This window comes from Ambystoma mexicanum, chromosome 6p (assembly GCF_040938575.1).
Source record: "Ambystoma mexicanum isolate Mex_15411 chromosome 6p, UKY_AmexF1_1, whole genome shotgun sequence".
In the NCBI taxonomy this organism is placed as follows: domain Eukaryota; kingdom Metazoa; phylum Chordata; class Amphibia; order Caudata; family Ambystomatidae; genus Ambystoma; species Ambystoma mexicanum.
The window spans coordinates 1,544,057,018-1,544,083,247 of NC_090935.1; the positions used below are offsets into that span (position 1 = coordinate 1,544,057,018).

At 44.5% G+C, this 26,230-nt stretch overlaps 1 protein-coding gene across 1 annotated transcript in view; it reads right to left on the reverse strand.

Annotated features, from left to right (window-relative positions):
- DNAH6 (dynein axonemal heavy chain 6) overlaps window positions 1-26,230 on the reverse strand; it is a 3,423,448-nt gene that overhangs the window by 1,069,389 nt on the left and 2,327,829 nt on the right. Inside the window, exon 40 of the mRNA XM_069626424.1 lies at window positions 7,308-7,465. Within this exon, the coding sequence (XP_069482525.1) occupies window positions 7,308-7,465 (158 nt within the window). The remainder of the gene's footprint in view (window positions 1-7,307; window positions 7,466-26,230) is intronic.

Here is a 26,230-nt window from a genome sequence, read left to right on the forward strand (position 1 = left end):
ACAATCTACCCGGACTACACAGTCCTGGTCCAGAGAAAACGGGCGCTCTTTGGCCCAAACAAGGAACGCCTCAAAGTAGGGGGCAGACGTTACATGCTGCTGTACCCTGCCAAACTAAAAGTGATACGAGAAGGCAGATCGTACTTCTTTGAGACGACGGAAGAGGCCCACGCATGGATGGACCAACAGGGTATCCCTCAACAGACACCCAGAAATGGCAATAATGACGATAACCTACCCCGGGGACAACATGTGTAAACCCAACATGGGAAAAAAATGTTCCGACACCATAGATATCACGCAAGCCAGAAGGAATACAAATAATGGAGCGACGAGCTTTGGTTCTGCCGCAGAGGACGACAGGACACGAAACCCCAAAGATTTTACTAGTTTAGATGTCAGTTCTAAGGCATCACGCTGCGGCGAGCCTGCCCCACCTAGGTGGGTAGTGCAAGAGAAGCAGCGATACCCAAGCAGGAGGAGGGTGGCTGGGCATTTGTTTAATAGTTATAGTTAGTCAGTTGTTTGGTTGGTTTGTGGAAGGCACGAGAAGTGGAGGAAGCAGCATACAAAGAAGAAGATAGCAAGGTGTGAGTGGCGACGGAAACGACGATCAAACGAAGCAAGGCCGGAAAATATCCCCAGTCAGAGGTCCCAGGCAACACCGGTACAGAATGACATTAACGAAAGAAAAAAGGAGATATGCCTATGGGGGGATGGACAGCACGGACCAGGGCCGGAGAAACAGGAATCAGGCAAGCTGGCTCGCATAAGACTATTGGAGAGGCCTGGCCACAGGGCACACCAAATAAATGGGTCAGGAAGAACTAACTATCGCAACCTGGAACGTCAGGGGACTCAATGCCTAAGTCAAGAGACTCCGAGTATACGCCTGGCTGAACAGGATGAAAGTGAAAATGGCTATGTTACAAGAGACTCATTTAATGCCAGAGAAGCAAACCAAAGTGGCCAAGAAATGGTGCGGCCAAATGTACAGCTCAATGTATTCCAACTATGCTACGGGTGTGCTGATATGGAAAGCGACTCGGAGGGCAGACTTGTGATAGTACATGGAATGCTGGAGAAAAAGGAAATGTGCTTGATAAACACATATGCCCCGAATCACGACGCAACAGAGTTCTTCAGGAAAATAACACCCAAACTGGCCCCATACAGAGAGGCAATGTTCAACTGGGCAGGTGACTTCAACTGCACCCTGGATCTGCTTCTGGACAGATCGGATGACAAGCATAGGAAACCTGCACCGCCAGCTAAGGCTTTACAAATGATCCTGAACTGATTGCATTTGGCAGATGTCTGGAGGAAGGTACATGGAAAAGTGCGAGGGTATACACACTATAGCGCCCCCCCCCTTGGGATATTCACACACATCGACTACTTATTCACGGGCACTGAATCTCTGAGGGACTTCACAGGGATAAACATCAAAGTGCGAACACTACGAGATCATGCACCATTGCTAACAACATGGGCACATACTTACAGGAAGGCCCCTATACCAACGTGGCGGCTAAGGTCAGAGGTGCTGATGGAGGACGAGTGTCAAGAATAGCTGGAAGACACAATAGATGATTATTTTGAGCACAACATGAGAAGCTTAGATAGCAACAGTACGATCTGGGATGCCTTTAAAGTGGTGATCAGGGGAGCGGCAATAGGGAAAACGGGGGGACAAAAAGGGAGCGTCGTGGCAGATCTCAGGGAAGTAGAAAGGGAAATAGAAACAGCCGAACGACGAGCAGGTATAACAGGGGAGGAATCGGGGGAACTCACAATGTTGAGATTGAGATGTGCCGTAGTCTGGAAGAGACTGGTGAGATAGGATTACGGGGAGTATATACAGAGATTACACGCGGAGGGAAAGATGTCCAGCAGGCTCTTAGCCTGGCTTACCAAGCAGGAGAGTAGGCGAGACCCTATTGATGCAATAAGAGGAAGAGGTCAGGACCCAAGAAGGTATTAACAAAATATTTTCACAATTTTTTGAGCAGTTGTAGGCCCCCAACCCATTGGTGGAAAAGGGGAGCTGACACCTTGGCCGAGATCAGTCTACCAAAGTTAACGGAAGAGCAGGCCCAAATACTTGAAGCCCCCCTGACGGTGGAGAAATTAGAGATCGTAATTGTTGAGCTTCCATCTGGCGAATCCCTGGGGCCCGACGGGCTCCCAGACAAGTTTTACAAGAAATACAAGGGCACCCTAGCACCTAGACTGTTGGAGACCTATGAAGAGGCGTACGAGAAGGGGCCGTTGCCAGACAGCATGTCGGAATCTGTCATAATACCTATCCTCAAACCAGGAAAGTCGCCACTTGACTGTGCCTCCTATAGGCCAATTTCCCTGGTTAACCAAGACTCCAAAATCCTGATGGCAGTGCTCGCCAATTGGGTTAAACAGGTGATACCCACGCTGGTGCATCGGGACCACACGGGCTATGTCGCAGGACGAAACATGACGTGGAATCTGAGAAGACTCCACTGTTAGGCAGAATTATATGCAGTACCCTTTGGGAACACCACACACAATTAAGACTACAAGTGACAGCACAAATTCACCTTTGGTACAAGCATGTACTACACAATAAAAGTAGTAGCGATGGCTGAGCAGCCAGACTTATCTCAAGAGCAAGTGAGCAGTATCAAATATTTACAGAAAGGACAGCCATTTCTATGATTCAAACAAACACTGACTCAAGGTTTTTATTTCAAAAATCACACTCTTAATACACTGCACCACTCCCAATAAGTTCCAGACAAGTTAAGCTCACAAAATGTAGTGGGAGCAAAATGGCACTCCAGCAATAAAAAAGGGAGGGAAAGACAAAGTTAATAGAAATTGAACCACACCAACAGGTAACTCAGGGCAATTTGAGCAAGAGGAACTACAGTGATAGAATCAGGTAAAAAAGGCTTAGGGCCAAAGTCAATAGGTCAAAAGTCTTTTGCTCAAGGATCACACGGTTCAGGGTAGTTCGCAGTAAAGTTTGTGCCACGAGTTCCGGACGAAGTTGGTCAGCAGAAAAGTTAGTTCAAAGAGAAGAGAAGAACAAGCCCTCGGATTGGAGAAAGATTTCACACACTTTCCCATGGCTGAGCGAAACGAACAACCAGATTTGCACAGTACCGTAAAACAGAGAGGGAGCTGTAGCTGAGGCGGACGTTCCTGGTAGTTCCTGCAGGCTCATGGTTCCTGAAGCGACTGTCGGACTGACAAGAAGTAGGAAGACTGGAGGGTCCTGCACTACCCAGGGAAGAAACCAGCAGCAGAGCAAAGCAACAAATAAAAGGTGCACTCCTTAAAACCCAAGCAGGGCCCGACCTTCCTGGCTATCCGGGCCACTGTAGCTCTGTACAGCCAATTCGACCAGAGGAGGGGTCCTGGCTTGAAGTTTGGGCGAACTGGTTGGTCCCACCAGCTCAAGGGAAGAAGATTCCTGGAGGATCCTCTCTGTCGTTGGAGTTTGAAGATTCGGACCTGCAGCAGGGCTTCACCGGGCGGTTCAGTCGTTGTAGGGGTCCTCTTCTGTCAGCTCCTCGTTGGTTCTTTCGTTCCAGTGGCGACTTTGCCTTTCCAGTCCCAGAGACCTGCTTTTTATGCAGGTGTCCCCCATTCACACCGCATGGCTGTCAATCACACAGCAGGGTGGTTGTCCTGGCAAGGACAGTCACCCAGCCAATCAAACAGGAGTGCGACTTGGGTTACCAAGAAAACCCATGGCAGGGGTCCTAAGACCCCTCCCTCACATCCTGCCTACCCAGACTTTCAGGCGCCTTAAGGAGGGCTTCTGTGCAGAAGCCCGCGAAAAGACGGCAAACAAAGGACCCAAACCTGGTTTGGCGCGCAGAGTAAAACACGAGAAAGCCTTTTACAAAAAGAAATGGCGAATAAACCCAGCCGATGCCGAAGTAAAATATATTTGGTCAAGCGGGTTTATGTTCGAGGATAATAAAATAGCCTAAAACAATACCATGGTTATTTAAGATAACCGCGGTATAAAAATAGGGTAGTTACCACTGCCACCAGCCAAGTCTTGATGAAAAGGGAGCGAAACAGTGCTCCAAGAGAAACAGACAAAAAGGGATAAGAATTAACCCTTTCCAATACTCCATGTAAGATGGGGTGTACTGGGTCAGTGATTTAAAGAGACTACATAAAGTTAATGGCAACTTTACATGTTTCTGGGAGACAGTAGTCAGTCCCAGAAAAATTGAGTCAGTGGGAAGTCTAAAAGACAACCCTGTGTCACTGCACTGAAGGTGCTGTGTAACAGAAAAAAATGATGGCCATGGAGTAGATGAGGCTCCAGACCCCAAGATCACACAATTGGTAAAAACACACACAGCAAAACACATGTAAGAGTGGGAAAAAGGCTCACACTCTTACCAGGTGAAAAAATAAACCCTAGAAATCCAGCAAAGCTGCTGAGGGACTCAGTAGGTAAGGGAAACTAGCCAATTTGGAGAATTCTCCCTAACTACCACCATGTGGTGGACCAGACGAATCACAGACAGGGCAAATGTGCCATAGCGTTACTGGACGCTGTTAAAGCTTTCGATTCCGTGAATTGGGAGTGGTTGCTGAGTGTTCTCAACCACCTTGGTAAAGGCAAATGGTTCCTCTGTTGGATTAGGCTGCTTTATAAAGACCCAGAGCATGAGTGAAAACTGGGAGGCACATCTTGGAGGTCTGGAGGATTCACAGAGGCACAAAGCAGGGGTGCCCACTATCACCGATGTTGTACATATTGGCCCTCTAACCACTGGCGGTCTTCCTCAGGGCCGAATATAAGGACACTGGGATAGACATAGGTGGAGTTATATATCAAACCTTGTTATACGCAGATGACATGCTCCTCTATGTGGGGAACCCACAAGTGCACCTACCATGCCTATTAGATGCAATAGATGCATATACCAGACTATCAGGAATAGCTGTCAACAAGGATAAGTCCTCCTTATTCCCATGGCTGATCTGAGATTGGTCCCCCCGAACCAACTGCCAGACCTGTAACTCAAAAGGGCACTGTGCTCTTTCCGCTATCTGGGGATAGAGGTGCTTCACGATATCACTGACACACACAAATTCAATACACGGGCAGCCCTCGATAAGACACAGAAAGCCATGGACTTCTGGAAGATGCTTCCACTAGGAATGATAGGGAGGGCGGCCGTGCTGAAGATGACGGTATTGCCACGCATGCTATACTACTTCACAAACATCCCACATGATATACCCAAGGCATTCTTTACACAGTTGAACACAATGGCACAAGAATTCCTGTGGGGTGGGGGGAGGAACAGGATTGCCCTGAATACTCTGCAAAGAGAATACGAAGCGGGAGGAATCAGATTGCTGGACTTTGAACGGTATTAATTTGCAGGGCAATTGCAATTTGTGGTGAGGTGGCTAGGGGATGAACCATCAATAGACTTGCTGCTCTTCCAGCTGGCATTGAGACAATACTACCTGAGAGAAATGATATGGATAGACAAGTCCCTGACCAGGACCCTACCCAATTTGATCAAACTGGGCCTTATCCTGTGGAAAAAGCATGGAAAATCCAGAGGGTGCATGACCCCTGCTCTGCACAGATCCCAATTGTGGGGTTTGCTGGCGCGGGCTCTGGGACCCTCGCAACATATCGGACCCATTGGGAAGCCACGGATGTAGCTCAGATTGGAGACCTGTGGAAAGAAGGACAATGGGTGGAATTCCAAACTTTGACGGAGGAGCATGACATACACAGTTGTCAATTTATACTACACAACAGCAACTACAACAACAGCATAAATTTATGGTGGGCCAAACCTGAGTAAATGGTTGATAGCGGAAACGGCAGTGTGGACAAGATAATTGCAGGGGCGGGGGGGAGTGGACATAAGATACTTGCGTGGAACTCCCTGATACAAGACTTATTCGGACAAAGGGAAGAGAGCAGTACAGACGACCCCGGAGGAGTGGCAGTACACTAATAGGGGAATTGACAAACAAGCAGAGTACCCCCGACACGGAGAAGGACATGGGATACAAACCTGAAGCTGGATGTGATCAGAGGCCACCGATCTGGGTAGTAAGGCCATAGACGCGCGCCGCAACAGATAATAATGTTGGGCAGAATCCGCGAAGGAGTGCCAGAGTGATCGTTATGTTTGTTGTTGTTGTTGGTTAATGTTGTAAAACAATAAAGAGTTAAAAAAAAAAAACATGAAAACTGCCATTCCTGTTATGAACGGGAAGAGTTCAATGCTTGGACTGCAGTAGGGTTTATCAAGGGTGGTAAAAAGACTTCTGCTTCAACAGTTAAAGTGCCATTTTCGTACATATGTTTAACAATGTAGCCTCATTTGCTGTTCAAAGATCCTATCTGCCAACCCCTACTAATTGCAGCTGCTCTACCTGGGATTCTACCTGTCTTCCAGAACATGCTATAAGATCAGAGCACAGATCCCAAGTAAGGACACGTTGTAGCTCTAACCATGAATTCTTGAGCTACGAGGCAGCAATCTCTTTAATAATCTGTAGAACTTCATGCGAATGATAATAAGAGGAGCTATTATTTCCCACCTTAAGGGTACTCAATTTATAAACTGAGAAAGAAAAAGGGCAGAGTAGCCCCTACAGGGTTTCAAGCTGGTGTCCTATAGGATGGACAAAGAGGTCTGGTTAGATACGCTGGCTGAGCTACGTTTCTGGCATTCGGTATTGACAAAGTGGTAGATCTCAGAGGATTAAGCATCTTCCTCGAATTTGCCAAATAAACTTGCCACATGGAAACGTATGCCAGGATAAAAAGGGTGCCATTGTTAGCAGTGTAAAGGGAAACCAGTGGTTTGATCTCAGGAATCGCACAGTACGAAAAGGGATGCTAACGTACATCACAGCCCTCAACAAGACACATGGAACATGTAGTTGAGGGTGTGGGGGCATACAGCGCGGACAGAAGTGGTGGCAGGTTCCCATTAAAACAGCTTGCAGTGCTGCTGCGATCTTGGCTCCCATCGAGAGATAAGAGACAAGACTTGTGCCGGGCCCATCAACCATTTTCAATGCCCGTGCTCTTGCACAAATGTGTGATGGGCCCGGCAACACCAATCGCATAGCTCGAGCGAAAACATCACAACAGAGTAAAGATACCAAAACAATGATTACAAAGAAAAGTCAACCATGAAGAACTAACAACACAATTCTAGAGTAGGAATGCATCATTCTTTTTGTAAATCAAATAGACATGCAAACATATCAGCATATAGCAATATATACTTGTATAATCAAGAACTCGAATTCACCTGAATATCTTTCCAAAAGAGTTTTTCTCTGTCATAGAATCCGCCAAAATCTTGATACTGGCGAAGTAATTCTATCGGGGGCTGGGAACCATAGCGATCCAATTTTGGCATGTTTAAATCATCCACAAAGATAATGACTCTCTTATTTCCTGGTGCGCCTGGTAAAAGAGAGATGGATAAAAAAAGCACAATATATGATTTTCACTGTGACTATTTCCATTTACTAAGTATTAATTTTGCGCGACACTATGTCATAATAAAGCCCTGTTCCATTAAACAGGCTCACTTTGCAACACTGTGCCTCTAGCAACAGCATACGAAAACGCTTCGGGCCGTAATGCGATGTTCGAACATTCCTACAAAACGTGTGCCTTTTAATGAACCATGACTTCCTGCATCACTGCCACCGTGTGCCAGCATGTCAATAGCTCCATTAGCTTTTGTTTTCTACAAAACTATACAAATCATTAATTTCCTGTATATGTTTTTCTTACTATTAAAATCCATACGTGAGGGAATTACTCAGGCGTTTGGCAGTCCAGAAGATACAGTCCAGTTTAAAATTGTAAAAAGAATGAACTAAATATGAAACAAAACACATTTACACAATAATATTATGTATTGTGGCTCCAAAGGGTCTTTAATTCCGGAGATGGCTCAGCATAAAGAACTATTTAAATTCTGGTAGTTAGTGACAACTACTTTAACCTATCTTTGGAAACGGAGGGTTATGTAGTGCCAGCTTGATTATGCGAGTAAACGGTTTAATGAGATTGCTTCTTAAGGAGGATCTGCTTCAATGCTTAACATAAAGAATATCAACAGGAAGCAAGTTCCATCCTTCAAACAAAGATACTTTTGTTATTAATGCGCGAGTTGTAAAGTAAGAAGGAAGGAGGCGCTGTTTTTTGCCAATTCAAGCTGGCGGAGGGCAGACGTTTGTTAAATCTAGTAAAAGAGAGCAAGCAGAAGTATCTAAACGTTTCCCTTGTGCAAAAAAATACGGAGCAAAAATGTAGCAAATAAAATGTAGCAGACTGTTTCCTTTCCGCATATACGTTTGTGTTATGCAGCAAATATAGCACAAAAAACAGTCTGGCTCATTTTTCCCTTAGTGCAAACATGTTTAGCTAATACGGATTACTTTCTGTATGAGCACCTTACAAATGCACAATAAAATGAATACAAATAAAATAAATAAGATAAAAACCTGTTTGCTCTATTTCATATTTCCTAAGCAGCCAAAATGGTGCAAAAGGCATTTGTTCAATTTTTAGTATTGGTACAAATATTAGATAATCTGGTCGCAGGATTCAGTACAATACACAAGAGCTAAAGCTGACAAATCCTGCACATTGACACAAAACTCTAATGTGTAAAAGGCCCATATTTATGGGCACATTACGAGTTTGGCAGTGGGGTAGGTAAAAAAATAAAGTGACAGTAATTCCATTACCACAACTTTTACCGCACTGCCACATTATAAGAACAGAAAACTGGCAGTAATACCACTAGTGCTAATTCCATTGGTGGGATTTGCACTTGCGGAATTACAGAAAAGCGATGGTAAGAAAGCAGTATCACTCCACTCAGACCCTCCTCCTATAGGAGCAGTGACATGGGTAGCCCTGATAGTAGGGTACAGAGGATGCACTAATGTACACCCCTCGACCCCTATCAATAACCACATCACAGTACAAACAGAAAGGCATACAATTGACAAGACTGGCCAACTATGCCCAGCACAAAATCCGAAGTATCAGTAAAATAGTAAAATGTTATACAGTAAACACTTTGCACTTGCAAAAATGAGGCAACAAATGAGGCAAAGTCATTTACCATGCAACTGGATAATGCGATGGGTCAGAAATGAGAGGAGGACATAAAGTTGTAATGTTTTTAACATTAGGCATCTTTATTAAAATAAAAGGGTTGGATAAAGTCCTCTCTAACCCTATCCTGAAGAGAGTTTCCCTACCTAGGAACCTCAAACTAAGGATCAATCTGTATTTCATTGTCAAAATTATGTAAACGGTCCTTGTGTCCAAAAGATACTAATCTGACCCTTACACATGTCAAAAACCAAATGGTGTTTCACAGCCTAGTCCCTAGACATCCCATACTCAGGTGGCCAGGGAAGAACCATCACTTTTGGACCCCGACTCTGGGGGTGGACAAGCGAGGGAGGCTCACCTGGGTAGGGGGTCCACAGGGAGTGGGGGTGAAGCACCTGATGGTGAGGCATGTTATCCCCCTTTTTCCCTTATACATGTAATCTCTATCCCTGCTTATTTTATGGGAAAATACAACTCCCATAATTCCTCCCCACTTCACATCAACAACACTACTGAGCCGAGGAAGAAGAGGAATGAGGTCAGGACGATTACCTATACTGACTTGCAATGGCACTGTCACTCTAATGAGATCAGGCAGAGTCAGGCATGTAATGCAAATTACATACACCTGCCACTAGTTAACACTCCCTGTCAGGATAAAAGGTGGCGCACACAGGCACACTCTGAGCGAGGGTGGGTACGAGAAGGAACAGCTCTTTTGGGGCTGATGTAAACCAGGCTATGGAAGTAGGATGGCCAAGTTACTGATCGGCTGCTGCAGAGAATGAGATAGAACCAGGCGAGAATCACATCCTTTGACAGTAAAAGGGATAAGGATAGAACGTGGGGAAGGGGACCCCCACAAAGAGAAAGACAGGTTCTAGCTCGGTGGAGGGAAGCCTGTGCTGAACTGTGAGGATGTGAAGAGTTCAAGGTGAAAACAGAGGCAGGCTTGAGCCCAGCAGAGGGAAGCCTCTGGTGAATAGTGACAAAGTGAAAACCAAGAACAGAACAGTGTATTTGTGGTAAGGCGGACAACACCTAAATAATTGATTACACTGTCAGAAGCTTGAAGTCCATACCTGAACTGTTGAATTGTACCGGCAAGCCAAAGTGTGCAAGACTTTTAGAATTGTGCCATCCACCTATCCTTTTTAAGAAACGGTCAAGACCCTGTACTTTTGAATGTGGGAAGGGGAGTTGTTACCTAAGCCATTCTGACATTTCCTTTAAGACACTATTTTTCCTTTTTGTATTCCCTTTACACATTTTTCATTTGAGAAGGAGGGCAAGGTTAGGTTTTCTTAGAATATGCCTTTTTATTTTGACCAGACTGACTTGAACCTATTTATTGTTTATTTTATGGTCAAGACTACTCCCATTTTAGAGTTAGGGCCAGTTAGGCATTTCACAACCCCTAGTAAACTACAAAATAAAGGTTTGAAAAACTTGCATCTATTGTGTCTGTGTCTCCTATGTTTCTAACTTAGGCTTGGCAAAAGTGTTCACAATTAAAGCAAATAGATACATCCCCAAAAAAGAATAGTCTTTCTCAGGTATGATGACAAAAGTGTCTTTTTCAAACAATAGTTCCTTAAGGATGACCAAAGTGTCTCTTTCAAACAATAACATCTTCAGGATGGCAAAAGTGTTTCTTTCATGCAACAAATTTGTTGATTCATTATACCTGGTTCAGGAAGTTCCTGTGCAAACAATATCTGCACAATTCAGCTCTTCCTAGGTTTCTATGCACTGAGTTCACAAACCAAAGGGGTCTTATTCACAGTAAGATATTCCGTTAGAGGATTCTCTTATAAACCTCTTTGATATGTTAGGGGACCACCTGATGTACTTGTCCATCAGAAATCCTCCAGTGAGCACTTTAGATTTCTGCTTATACCCTTCCGCCAGGTATTTTCATTTTTAACAGAAAACGGTCTTTGTTCAATTTCACAACTTCCACTTACCTGTTAAAGTCTCTAGCATACTTGTTCTACCATGTGTTCTGCAAAAATAAGTATGTTTCTTTCTATGGATGTCCTGGTATACTCTCATGCCAGGTATCTTCCCACAGTGTTTACGTGCTTATTCGACTTCAACTTGCCTGTTGATTTTCACTGCCAGGACTTCCTTTCATTTGGTTCTTAGATTCCCTGGTATACTCTCCTGTCATGTATCTTTCCACAATATCTTATTCCTCTGTGTATTTCAAATGGATTGCCTGGTATACTCCCCTACCAGGAAACCCTTGCTTTTTTTTTATATGTGTTTATTAGATTTTAACAATACATACACACCACTGATACATATGAATTTGAAATAGATTTTTGGGCTGGGAGTATAAAAATATGCCATAATATTATAATCAATACAACCTCTGTAATTATCCTATAATCTTATATAACAAACTCACAACCCCATAACATTAGTTCTATGCTTAATCCAATGCAATAATGAGTATGATTGTTTAATACATACAAACAACACAACACAAGTATGACAAGGACAAAGGAGGGAGAGAAGATTCCCTGGTATACTTCTCTGCCAGGTATCTTCCCCCAAGTCCTTACTGCCTGATGTGTTTCTTTCACCACGACTTCTTCTCTTGGACTACTGTCTCTTAGTATAGCACACTAGCATTCTTTCACTGTGCTTACACGACATTGGTTTGAGGTACTGCTACTTGTTCCAATTTTCACCTTAGTGACATCTCATATATGGAGACTTGTTCAAGTTCTGCCTTTCAACTTCTTCATACGTATTCATTTGCTTTTGACAATATTAGCTCCAACTTTCCCCACACTGACATCTCATCTATGGAGACTTGTTCAAATTCTGCTTTTTAACTTCTTCATTAGTATTAATTTGCTTTTGACAATATTAGCTCCAACTTTCCCCACACTGACATCTCATCTATGGAGACTTGTTCAAATTCTGCTTTTTAACTTCTTCATTAGTATTAATTTGCTTTTGATAATATTAGCTCCAACTTTCCCCATACTGACATATCATAAATGAGGATTCAAGCAAATTCTGTCTTGGTCTTTTTCTCTCTGTTGGTCAGTATTCAAAGCAAGTTCGTAATTGCTCACATGCCTCTCGGTATGCCCTAGGGTCCCCAATATGTCTAAGCAGACGAACCAGTGTCTGGTTGCGTTCCTGACCCGTGGCACGTTGCTGCTGTGAAGCGTTCCCTCTGGGATAGCGTTTCCTGCTCTGCAGGCCTTCTCCCAGCTTTCCTGCCAGCTCTGCATTCACCCGCTGGTAAGACTTCTGCTTCTCAGCATTACCGCATTTCCAGGAGCTCTGCTGCCACTGCCGGCTCCTCAGTGGTTCTCCCATGGTGCCTGCTGTGTCCCCTTTGGCCTCACACCGGTAGGTAATGACTGCAAGTGGCAGTCTGGAAGCGCCTGCCTTCTCCAGCACAGTCTGTTGCTGTGCTGCTGCATTCTCCCTTGGTTCGGCTTCCTTCTTCTCCTTCTCTGTCTCTCGCATTGTGGACACCATTTTTAAATGTCCTGCACACTCTGACTTTCAGCTTGGCTTTTCCTTTAATCCATATTAACTTCTCCTTCCTTTTCCTCTTCCTCGTCTCAGTACTTGAGGCTTTATGGGAGATGGAGTCCATGAGATTGCTGGGACTTCTAAAGTGATTTTGTTTAAGATTTTTCTTTGAAACAAAACATTTGAAACAGGAGATGTTAAGTGTATATTATGTGCATATGAGGTATGAATTCTGCATAGAGTGTTTTGCCGGAAGGGGTTTTACAACGGGGGAACTTGCATAGTGACAATAAGCCATCACGAATTTAGGAATTGTGGGGTCTTCTTCTCTGGGAAAGGAAGAATACTGCCTATCTCCTGATGGGGTCACCACCTTCCCCCGGCGGGAGTCTCTTCCCACATGATCCTCCCTCATAATACCACCCCCAGCGTCAGGATTATGTAGAAGCTGCCATCTCCTGGTCAAGTGGGAGGAGATCTCTGATAGGGATTTAGTGATGACTGTACAGGATTCATCACAATCAACAGCATTCCTCCACCATCAGCCATTGTAAGGTCCACATACTTCTATTCTCATGCATAGAGAGGCTCCCTGTATTCCTGATAACATTGTTACACATGCTGAAATGTTCAATGAGGCCTCTGTATACAACAAAAGCTTCCATCATTAATCATGAGCCTTACGTATTACAGGTGACCCAGGCCATACACTGGTGCCATGGCTAATGACACCCATCAGAAGGCGTGGGACTCCCCAGGTGATGGCATACCACGAGGCACATGCACAGACCATGGTGTGTATCGCATGCACATTTGGACTGCTCAAGGGTAGATTCCAGTGCTTCCACCCGACAGGTGGGGCACTCATCTACAGTTCTGAGATGGTGGGGAAGATAGTCATGGTATGTGCAATGCTGCACAACATGTGCATTCAGAGGAATGTCCCTATGCCTCCGGAAGAAGACATCGGCCACCCAGAATCTGACTCAGACTCTGATGATACAGGTAATCAGAGGGCACCTCGAGGTGAACATGAGGATGCAAGGGAGGGAAGCATCTTCCGACATGAACCAATTCAGAATAATTTTTTATTACACCTATATGCACTGTAACATAACATCACTACAACAAAATCAGACTACATACACTCAACTGTACTCATTTGCTGCAGTGAACTATTTTATTGTATGTGAACAGGGCCTTTCCCACCCACCACCCACATCCTTACCTGTCTCTTGCCCACCACCCACCCCTCAAAAATAATGCTTCCTATTTTGTTTTGCTCTTGTCACGCCCATGTGTCGCAGCTTGAGAGGGGGGCTATCTCCTCCATGAGCACCTCAATCGGGTGCTTAGCAGTGATCCCACAGTGGGCATGGGCAAGATGGAGCTGGCTGTGTCAAGCTCACAAATGTGGTGGAGTGTCAGAGTCATTGTCCTCAGCAAAGTATCATTGCCAGAGGAAATGGACTCTGCCAACTCCTGCAGCCTTTAGCCCACTACTGTCACTTCTGCTGTGACATAAGCAACCCTCCGGCTCTGCCTGCAGTGGCCACCCTTCTTGAGGCACCGTGAATGGCATCCCGATAGGACTGAGCATGCCCCAGGTGCTCTTGTGTGATAGCCTCCATACATTCCTTACTCTGCTCAATGTTTGCTCAATCTCTGCCATATCACATCTGGTGTTGTTGTGGAGACGTGGTGGTTTATGGGGCATGCCCCCCCGTTACATGTGACCCACGATCTGGAGTGTCATTATCATCTGGAGTGAAATCACTCTCCTGATCATGATGCCACTGCAGAGGCTGATCAGTGTATGTGGATGAAGACGTAGTGGTGAGATGAGAGAGGGAGGGACGTGATGGAGACTCAAGCTGATGTAGCAGGCCCTGTGTGATGGCAGAAGTCTGGGGAATGTTTGCCTTGGTGTCCACTGCCACCATTGTCTCAGAGCTGAGCATTGGTGCACTGGTGGCCTGTGCCACTGAGACAGATGCAGCTGTGCCGGTGGTCGCTACTGTGGTGGCCGTGGAGGCAGATATGGATGCGGTTGTGGTGATGGTGGTGGTGGCCACAGCATCACAGCTTCTGGAGGTGGCACTGCTATCCCCAGTGCTGGCAGGCACAGCTGCTGTTGCTGTCAGGGCATCAGGCACTATGGTAGCTGAAGCAGACTTTCTGCCTTTTTCCCCTCTGCCAGCTCTCTGGCCAGCATCCCTGGAGGTGTGGTGGGAGGGTAGCGCTGGGATAGAAGGAGTGGTGCCGGAGGTGCCTGCTGCGCTTCTGCCTTCCTGTTCCTCCTGGCTGCCATGAATACCTGTGATTGATTACATAAGTGACATGCCATTAGATTCACTGGCTCATTCAGATGGAACGTGGAAGGCACTTTGGGCAAAAAAGTTGGATTAGTGCACAAAACAACCTTGGAACTTCAGGTAGGGTGCCTTGATGGAAAAACGTGTACCTCGCTGACCCTACGTGCTGGTGTGATGGCAATTAGAAAAGCAGTTTTCCAAGAGAGACACTTGGGTGGAACCTTATGCATGGGCTCTGTGAAGCCATCATGAAGCAAGATACAGAGAACAGATTCAAAGTCACAAATAAAATGGTCTATAAACTCAAATGTCAGGATGTTTGAAGGCCTAACATTCCCTATGCTTGGGTGGGATTTCCCTACCTAAATGAAATTAAGGAAAGTCTGAGTCAGAAAGTGCAACTTAAAAGTCTGCGTCCAAAACCTATCATTGCCCTCACAACTAACGCTAAACAATGTGTAGGCATGTCAATAATAAAGGAAATGGTGATCAACATCAAGTTCTGAGCTTCTTCCATCTCCTAGCTTCTTTTTTAGCTCACCTTCCCAAGTTCAAGAAAGTTCTACAAAAGTCCTGAGATTACCTTTGCCAAGTTCAAACAGTTCCACAAATCATTGGGGTTCCCTTGCCCAAGTTCAAGGCAGTACAGTTCCACACAATCCTCAGGGTTCCCTTCCCCAAGTTCAAGACAACACAGTTCCAAAGAAAGGGGTTTGAAGGCTCCATCCTCAAGTCAGCATTGTAGTTCATTAAGCCCAGGGTTTCCCTTGCCCAAGACTTTAACGTAGCAACCTATACTTGGTTTCATTTTTTCAATGTTTCTCACAACTCCAGGTCAACTTTACCCTCCTTCTGCATTGCATTAACAGTTCAATTAAAGTGTTCCTTATTGGTTTATTTCACAATGTCTTTGTCTTTCACAATTGAGGGTTCCCTGGTCTAGGTGCAGTTGTCAGACCACGCAGTCACCCCATCACAAGTCGCACAACCAGGTTCTTCTGTATGTGCCCCTGTATACAGATTCACACTCACTTAGCTTCTCCTTGTCGGCCTCTTGGCTTTATGTGCAGGTTCAGACTCGCTTGGCTTCTCTTGGTCAGGCTCTTGGCTTTGCCACAATGTGTCACATATGCTCTGCCAGTCTTTGGCCTTGCCCCCCCCCACTGTTTTCATGCATAGAATTCATGGAGTGCTGGTTTTATTTATACCCCACCTTTCTTTCATTCTCTTTTGCAAACTTCCACACTTGCTCTCTTATTTTGTATGCTTTTTTCAAATGGGCACTTTCACATTTATCTTTCATCAGACCGTAGCCTTGCCCATAGGGCTTTCATTCAATGTGGTATTCAATATTTGGTTAACATCTCATTCTGAAGTGTTCATTACTTGCTTGGCTTTAAATTGTTTTTCCAAAAGGTGATCGTGTGGACTTTCAATCCATTCAGTATTCAAAAGTGTTCACTGTTTTGTCCAATTACTTTCAGATCACTAGGCATTCACAGATTACTTGTTTCAGTTTGTTTGGCATTCTCAGAAATGTGTCAGTATTAGAAGAGCACAACGGACAGAGTGTTCCTGGGATTGCAATCACTGGTTGTGCGGAACCGCTCTCTACAGCTTCACCGGTTCTCTGTTCAATCCTCCTGGATCCACAAGCTTTGCCTCCCTTGCCGCTGCCATCGAGAGCTTTCCTCTCTCTCCCACTTCCCGTGATGGCTGTGAGCTTCGGGCAGAGTACAGCTTCCTGCTGTAGTTATCCAGTTAGGCCGTCTAATGGCCTGCACTCGGCCTGGGTGTCTCTCTCCTCCAGACTAACGCAGCTCCCAATTCTGGTTTTTACGACATGCTTCTCTGCAGCCTGTTCCGTTCCCTGCACTCCTCCATGATGTGCAGCCCCATCTCTTATACTCCCTAGGAGTGTTAAAGGCCCACAGGTCTGAGTCAGTAGGTTTAATTGCCTGTCCTGTATGCAGCCTATTTGCTGTAAATGCCTGACTTCCCCAATGGCACTCTTTCATAGTCTCCTTAGTCTCCGTACTAAAGTGGTGAAAATACCTCACCAGCTTTGTCTTTATGTTGACCTGTACCGTTTATGCTTACCTGTACATCTGAATTAGCCCCACATACCATGAGGCGTGGCTTTGCCAGACTGTGCACCCTCACCTATCTTGTCCAACAATTACCTGTACAACTGCAGTAGCCCCCCCCGTACCATGAGGCGTGGCTCTGCCAAAGTATGCTTTCAAACTGCACCTGTATGTTGTAACCATTATGTGTGGTCTTGCACATTATAAACAGTTACTTTGCACTTACTGTAACTACCGCTTAGATGCCAGAGGGTTTTGTGCGGTGTTATAAATGTAAACACAAATAAATAAATAAATCACATGTTGCTAGATATTTAGAACTTCATTTTAAATGGGGTGGAGCGGGGCATCGAAACATACATGTATACCTCAATTTCCTGCTGTGCCCCATTTTTGTGTTGACAGAAGTCGGAGGAGGGGCACAGACGGGAGGAGATATGATCTTTGCCCTGCTCACCTCCTCCATTTTGTGTTAGTACTTAACTCCTGCATGAGATTTTCATGCAGGCATCAAACAAATGGATTCCTATGGCCTCTGCCTCGATTTTGCGCGTGGTCAAAACCAGGCGGATTCCATAGGAATGTATTCGTAAACGATGCCTGCAAAGCGCATTTGAAGGCAGAATTTACTGTTTTCACGAGATGGGAGGGGGGAATGAAAGAGTAAAAGCTAGTTTGTCTCACCTTTACTCTTTCCTCATCCCCTCCACCTAATGAAGGTTTAAAATGGGCTGCAGGGGAACCCATAGTATATCGGTGCTCATGTTGGTGGTCGCCTGCATGCAATTTACATACGATGCAAAATGCTCGTGATAATCCTACCAAGTGCACTCCTTGAGATTCTTCAGACTCTGCTCCCTGACGATTAGCAAACCATTTTGTCTATATGCGAGATGAAAGTGCACTTGCTACCTGCACTAAAGACTCTCCTATAGCACTCAAGCAGAATGTATAACAAGAGGGCTGCAGATCTCTGCAGCGAGCAGGCAGGATGTGCAAGTGAAAGTATGCCTGTGCTATGTCAATGGATCCAGTCCAGATCATGGAAGACATTGACAATCTGCACTTAGGAACCAATTCACAAAAATTGACACTTTTGCAAATGAGGAGATGCACTTGGTCATTTCAGATTTGCACCGGCTGCCTTATACCCGAAATCCAACTGCGAACTTCTCACCAGAAGCATCCAATTGGGTGAAGTCCTTTCTAGCCGACAGATCCTCTTGTGTCTTCATCAACGACTGCTCCTCTGAATCTACTCCCGTCATGTGCAGAGTCCCCCAAGGCTCCTGCCTCTCCTCCACCCTTTACAACATGTACACAAAACCCCTCTTCGACCACCTGGATCTACTTGGCATTTCATACACAAATTACGCTGACGACACGCAACTCCTTATCCCCCTCACCGGTTCATACGCCCAGGACTCTGCAACCTCAAACGCTGCCTATGAGATCATTCAAAATTGGTTGGCCTCACACCTACTCTGTCTCAACAATGATAAAACAGAAATCCTCATCGTCGGCTCAGCTTCCACACTACGCAACATGGACCAAGCTTACAAGGAATTCTTCATTGATGGCAACTGCATCACCACATCCACCGCTGCCAAAACCCTCAGCGTCTACCTCGATGCCAACCTCAATCTCTTATGCCAATTGAATTCAATTGCCTCAGCGGCAGCGTACACTGCCAAACTGCTTCAGGCCAGTAGTCCCTTCCTCTACACTCCCAGCCGCCTAACAATAGCAAGAGCTAATACTGCAATGCCTTACTCACCGGCACCTCTGTACGCAACTTGAGTAAACTACAGACGATCCAGAATAATGCCCTCTGAGTGGTAGTATCAGCCTATCCAAACTTACCTGTCATGGTGCGTAGAGAAATATGCTGAACCTACCTTCCCGGCCTTCAAGCGCAAAGTCAAAACCTGGCTGTCTGCCCAAGACCTGCCTTGACTGTGCGCCCATGAGCTACAACTTTACTGTTAACAGTCCTCTGTTATATCCTTTACTGTAATCTGTACATATACTGTATTTCTTTTATAACTTGTATATTTTTGTATAATGTGTATCTTCTCTCCTGATGCAATGCCTATATATTGTATTTCTCCTGCATAATTTGTATAATTTGTATATTTCGTATATTTTCTCCTAAAGCAATGACTGTACATACTTAACTGTTCTGTTTTTATGCTTGTAACTAAGTGACACGCCCGAATGCCCTGGGGCCTGGTGCGCTATATAAATAAAATAAATACTAAATACTCAAATAAGCCCAGCCCGTTCTCTGAGATCATCAAACTCCCACCTCCTGAAGAGCCCCAATTTAAACCGCCACTCAATTGGAGGCAAGAGCTTCCCAGTCATGGCGGCCAAACTTTGGAACAATCTGCCATAAGATCACAGGTAAGAACAGGCCTATTGGACCTTCCACAGAAATGTAAAGACCTGGCTGTTCAACTGATTGTACCCCTCCTAAGACTATTGCATCCCCTCACTGCACTGCCCCTCCCGTTCTTGTGCTCTTTATGTCCTATGTAACATATAACATTGCTCCATTTTACCTTCTTATACATTTTATAAGTAACCAAGTATCCTAATATAACTAGAGCTGAGATACCCGAGGGGTTTTTGCGCTGTAACAAATGACAAATTAAATAAATACCCCATTCACAGAGCCTAAAACATGAGCAAATCCATTGATGACTGGAACATTGCAACATTGCCGTGAAAATGTTTCTGTGAATCACATGTGCACATGATCATTTCGAATATGCTCCTGGCATATCTAGATTGGCGCCAGTTATTGGCTTTGCGAATCAAGTATAATGTAGCAGGTGCCAATAAGATATGCTCACAGGCATCTCGTTTGCTCCAGTGCAAATCTTTGGTGATCTGGTTTTTCATTATGGAAAGACGTCATGCCAACATCTCCCAAAAATGCACACATAGCCTTGGTGACATTGTGCCTCGCTTTCTCCATTTGTGGACCAAATGAACTCGAGCGCATCCACATCTGCCTCTGGGCAATGCGAGAAAAAATCTGTCTAGAATTTGGGAACATTCCCTTCAATTTGCCAAATGTCTCCTTCATTGCAAACTCCAGTGAAATTCCACTGACATACCCTAAAATGTTCCCTTCACAATGAACAATGATAATGTCCGGATGTTGCAGTGTGACCATATTTACACAAAATGGGAGCAAGTCCACCCACTGCATGCCACGCACTCCATACCATTGCACAGGAACATCATCAAATCCAAGATTTTCAGCCACTTCACAGTGCCCTACATACACCTTCAGCCAATGGATCCACGAGTCCCTCAAAATCCATACACTCTGCCTCCTGAAATACATAGCCATAGCCATAACCATAGCCATCTACAGTCCTCTCAGCAAACAAAGAAGCTTTGTTTGCTGAGAGGACTCTCTCCTTGTGTACCACTCCCAGGAAACCTGATTGGCTAATCCCCTGGGCTGGCTAATCCCCTGGGCTGCACAGTCCCATTTCCATTCCTGGCAGCCTCAAAAGACATGAATATAGCACATGCCATCCACAGACTACCACAGTGTCCGTGGACAGATCATCCAATTGAAGGGGGTGCAGAGAGAAATTAAACATAATGGGCCTCATTATGACTGTGGCGGTAGCCGTGCCGGTAAATACTGGCACTGCTGCCGCCGGAGTCATGAATTTTCTGGCACCTGGCAATGGGCAATTACCAGGGCATTACAGCCCCAGCAGACCCAGTAATTGCCCATTGCCAGGGCACCAGAAAAAATGACTCCCCATTCCCATTTGAGTCCCATTGGACTCAATGGGAATGGGGAGGACGGATGCACCGCCACCATTCATGAATGGTGCCGGTGCATCCGTCGAGGTCTGCGAGCAGGTGCCATTCCGCCCGCCAGGTCAGACCTGGCGGACTGAAAGGCACCTGCTCGGAGAACTTGTAGTTTACTGGTCTGGAAACAATGGTACTGGAAAGCTTACCGGTACCGTTGTTTCCGGACCAGCAAACTCGTAATGAGGTCCAATGTAAGTTATCCTTAGTGGTGGCTCTGAAAATAACCTTTTTTCTTTTTTTTCAGTTTTGATTTTTTTGGGGGGCTTTTCAGGTTTTGGGTCCTACAACTACTTACATGCACTCTACATCTTTTTTACAGGAACGTTCTGAGTGCATTTTGAATCTTTTGAAGAAAGATTGCATTACCAAAATCACTGAAAGTCATGCCATCACTGAACATATTATGTCCACCATCTGGCAGAATGTTCTCATTTGGGAATGATGTCATCCCAACACCATTCAAAAATGAACATACCCCTTTTTCACAAGACGCCTTCCTGGATCTTGTTGGGGACAAAACACATTGGTGCATCTCCATAGTGCCCAGGAGGTATGTTTGAGAAGATTATCTTTCCGCATGGAAATAGTTCCATTAGTGCTTTCAGCATATGTTTCAATGCAATCTGCAAAGAGATTGCACTGATGTAGCCCGAACTATGTCCTCCACAATGGACCACAATGGTATCTGTACATTGGAAAAATAGACATGTTTTTGCAATGTGCAAATAAAGTCTCCCAGTTCTGGCCAGGCACACCATACCATGAAACCTCCACTCCCTCCAATACAATGTTAGCAGAAATGCCACACATTTCTGAGTACCTTTCCAGATTCACCATCCAAGAATCTCCCACCATCCACACAGCAAGCCTTCTCATCTCAACAACCACAGCCATCTTCCCTACACACAGCAATGAAAAGAAATTCTACCCTCTCTTCCAAAAAACCACAACCAGAACACCTCATTGACTAATCCCCACAGTCCCCTTTCCATGCCAGGTATCCTTAAAAGACCTGGATGTGGCACACCCTGTCCGTGGACTACTGCGCGGTCTGTTGTCTCCGTAACACAGAGCAGCCCTTCTTCCATTTCCACTTTAATCTTTGTAGCACTCCCTCATTGGCTACTTTCAAGCAGTCACACACCCATCCACCAATCACATCCAAAAACTCTACATCTAACTCTGTCATCTTAGTTCAAAACTTCAGGTGTACTGTGGAACTCTCAGATTACATGTCTACTGTTACTCACAAGCACCTGCATCAGAAACTACTATACAAATCTCCAAGATTTGCAGATTCAACCACATCTGCATCGATCAACACAAAGTACAGGTATGCTTACATGTTTCAAATTATATTTCCAACTCTTTTACACATGCAAATAACAGGGTTCCTGCCACTTACCCTGAATTAACCTAGTCAATAATCATACTCTTTTGTTGTCCCACCACCTGACATCAAGTGGTAGTTATTTACAATGATGAGTGGTTGTAACATTTTCTTTTAATGAGCATTTCTATAACAGTTTAAAAATACATATTTGCAATTTCAGCAGCACCGTCTGTGTCTTTTTTGTAAATGAACAGAAAACCACATTTCAAGCATTTCTGCAACATTTTTAAATGACAGATCCTGTGTTAAAGTTCAATATATTGACAGTACATACATACTTGCCAATATGACCCATTATAATCTACCAATTGTTATTTTCTCTTTCATTCTCTCACTTTCAATACCACTTCTCCCACTAACAAAGTTACACTAAAAGTCCCACAATGCAAAGTCAAAAGGAAAACTGCATGTATGTTACTAAAGCATGGCATGTACATGGTATGAAAAATGGCAAAATGCAATGCGTTTAAAAATATTTATTTCAGCACCATTTCAAATCAAACTAATAAATGCATGTATACATTTGCAACAGTACTGTGTGTCATTTTAAAAAAATAAATGAAAGAAACGGAAATGATTTGTGCAACATTTTGAAATAACACTCAGTGTGTGCAATTTTATTAACTTTGACACGCATGCATACTTGCTAACATTCCCCTTTCTAATCTGTGTATGCTTATTGACGCCTACATTTTTCTCTACATTGTGGGACTTGTAGTGCACCTTTTCTAATGAAAAAAGTGCAACCACAACTCCCACAACACAAAGAAAAGAACCATAATTTTATAAGCAACTGCACATTGGAATGCATCACATTCACAAGTATGCATGTACTGACAACATAATAAACGTTCACCCAAGTGCCACTTAAAAGTGTTCCACAAATATCTTCCGTCTCCATTTCTTTTTTAAATAAAAATGTTAGGCACAGTGCTGCTATAAATCCACAAAACCATTTTTTAATTTTCATGTACAGCCTCCCAAAAAGGACAGCTTTTTAAAACCTCAGCATTTTCCATTGTATAAAAATGTCACACTTTCTTTCTGCGGCCCTGTTAGGCATACTTATCACGGGACCACTGGCCCCATTAGCAACGGAGCCAGTGCTCTCATGTCCCCATTCCCGTAGAGTCCTATGCAACTCCACGGGAATAGGGACTAAATGTCATGATGCACACCCCCCGGCATCCAGACAACGTCCATCAGCCCCGGGAGCAGGCATCATGTTGCCTTGAGGAAACCCAGCAACCCCTGTTAGGGGCTGTCTGGGTTCAGTCCTGGCGCCTATGGCGCCAGGCTCATATGGACATCAGTCCTGGCGCCATAGGCGCCAAGCTCATAGGTGCACACTTACCTGATGCAGACCATGCTGCAAGAAGATCCAAACCCATGTGAGGCCTAGAAGGGACTACTTTACCGTAGGGACTATTTTGTTACTCGGGTGTGGTCGGGGAGGAATACCTACCTGGGACTACTTTGGAGGCTATTTAAACCATGCCTGAAGAGCAGCACACGCTTCGCGTTATTCTGCATCCAGCAGCGTAACGTTCACCGTGCCAGCAGCAGCATCCAGCCTTCTGCCACGCCCGCCTCGAACCTGGAGCACCTAGAAAGAAGGAAAGAAGCAAAGGTTAGAACAAGAGTATTACCTGATTTCTTACCTGATTCCGGATTCATCGCATCTTCAAACCAGAGGAAAGACTTTGTTTTAAACGCATCGCAGCAGCAGCGCCGCACCATACTCACCGTTCCACGCAGCATTTCTTCGATCCGGTGCCGTCTCCATCTTTACATCGCCGAATCCCGGCACCTAAGGGGGACAAGAAACAACAAGGTGAGCAGAGAGAACAGACAGAGACAATCTCTTTAGCCGCCATATGCTTACCTGATTTTACCGCCGGAGGTATTATTCATCAGCACGCCACATCTTCTGATGCCGCACCTGTAAGAAAAGGAGAAAGCAGCAAGTTTAACCCTTGGCATAATTTACCGGACAGTGTTGGGTAACACAGACTTTTACCGGAGCGCTTTCAGCAGTCAATCTTCTTATTGGGTCAAAGTTGCAAGATAAAAGAGGAATTGGGCAGGAGTGAATTCCAGACATTTTGAACTCTTATGAACTATATACTTACGGCTCTTCGCCAGGATCTTTTGGAGTCAGGATTCTTCTACAACTCTTCCAATATCTTCAGGCCAGTGAAGTAACTGGTCATCAACGCGCCCCTGCGTGCTTCGCAGGATGGAGGGCTCATCCTTCAAGAATATAAGGTGAGATTGCTGAGAGGGCACAGAGGTGATTAGTGGGGAGGACAGTGGGGGAGCTATCACTTGAATCCACAAGTGGCTAAATCCATCTCTCCACTTGTAGGAGAATATTTCTACAGGTCAAGCAGACAAGATTAGGAGGGCAGATCCAGTCAGTCATCACTGCACTACGCATCACGTGGGTGGAGGCCGCAGCAGTCCGGGTCCGACCGACGCCCCTGTGGGAGCCAGGTGAGCGTAACACTAACAAATTCTGGCACCTGACTTTCCAGGCTAACTGGACCTATAATGTCTGGGTGGCACCAGGATGCTAGGTGCCAAAAAATTATTAGGAATCTGGTGGCAACCTGTCTGCAGCACCAGCAGGGTTACCGCCATAATTAGGCCCAATGTTATTAACTCTTCTTCCCAACAGCTCCTCCTACATGTCTTCTTGTACTAAAATTACTTCACCATTACCATAAATACCCACACATTTTCTTCTTTTGCAATTGCAGTAAACAACAACCTCCTGGAAGACAACAACCTGAAGAAAACTACTCCTCACATCCTACAAAGTAAGTTCATTAGTGTAGCAGTATTCTTTCTGTTACTCATACAGTATAGTTTAGACACACAGTAGCCTACACAATTCCTTTCAAATCAACATTTATTTCACTCTTATTCATTAAACCTCAACATGTACACTGTTTGTAATCTCACCTAAACACCATTATTATAACACCCACTATTATCCTGAAAACATTGTAATGTCCTTACTTATTCATTCACACTACCACTCTCTTATGCACTAACACAACTCCTTCACACATCTACACAAAAAGCTACTTTTACAACCTTCCCAGCCACAACTAGCAGCCCATTGCACAATCACACAGCCCTCTATTTATGTCTGCCATCACATTCACACGCTCATTCACAATACACACAAATATATTTCACAACTTTCAAACCCACACTTTCCTTTTTTTCTAACAGACAGAACAGAATGCCTACTAAAAAGTAAATCTGGAGAAAACAAAGACAAAATAGAGCTGATAAAAATAAAAGTATGCCAAATACTTATCCACCTGTAGCAGAATTTATAACAAATATTCAAACAAAACTGCAAATACAATCAGTCAACAAAACAAAACCAGCAACCACTAAGAAAACGAGGGCCCCTCATCCAAAAACTACAAAAAAAATATGTAAAACGAAGAATAAAACTGCCAATTACCCTACCACTATATCTAACAATGTTAACGTAGCCACAGTTAAGCATTCAAAATAATTCATTGACAAAAAATCTTCCACCGTAGAGTACTTCACAATCTTATGAAAACAGCTGAAAAGTCACGCTCTACCCTTAAAAATGATTGCAGAAGACTTATCCTGGAAGCTCTAATTGACAGCACAATTCTGCTGAGAAGAAAATTGTTTATATTGATTTTAAACAGAATGAAACTACTAACAAAATTAATCAGTACATTACAAAAAGTACTTCTAAACATGCGCAACGTCAACATAGAAACATTTTCAAAATTCTGTGAAGGTGAATGGATTCACACAAGCAGCACAGAACCATATTTCAATGAAGAGGCTTATAAACAAGAACAGAAAAACCCAATTGCCATACATAGTAATGGGCGAGGGTATGAAATGGTTGAAAACACCATTATGGCTCAAGAAACCC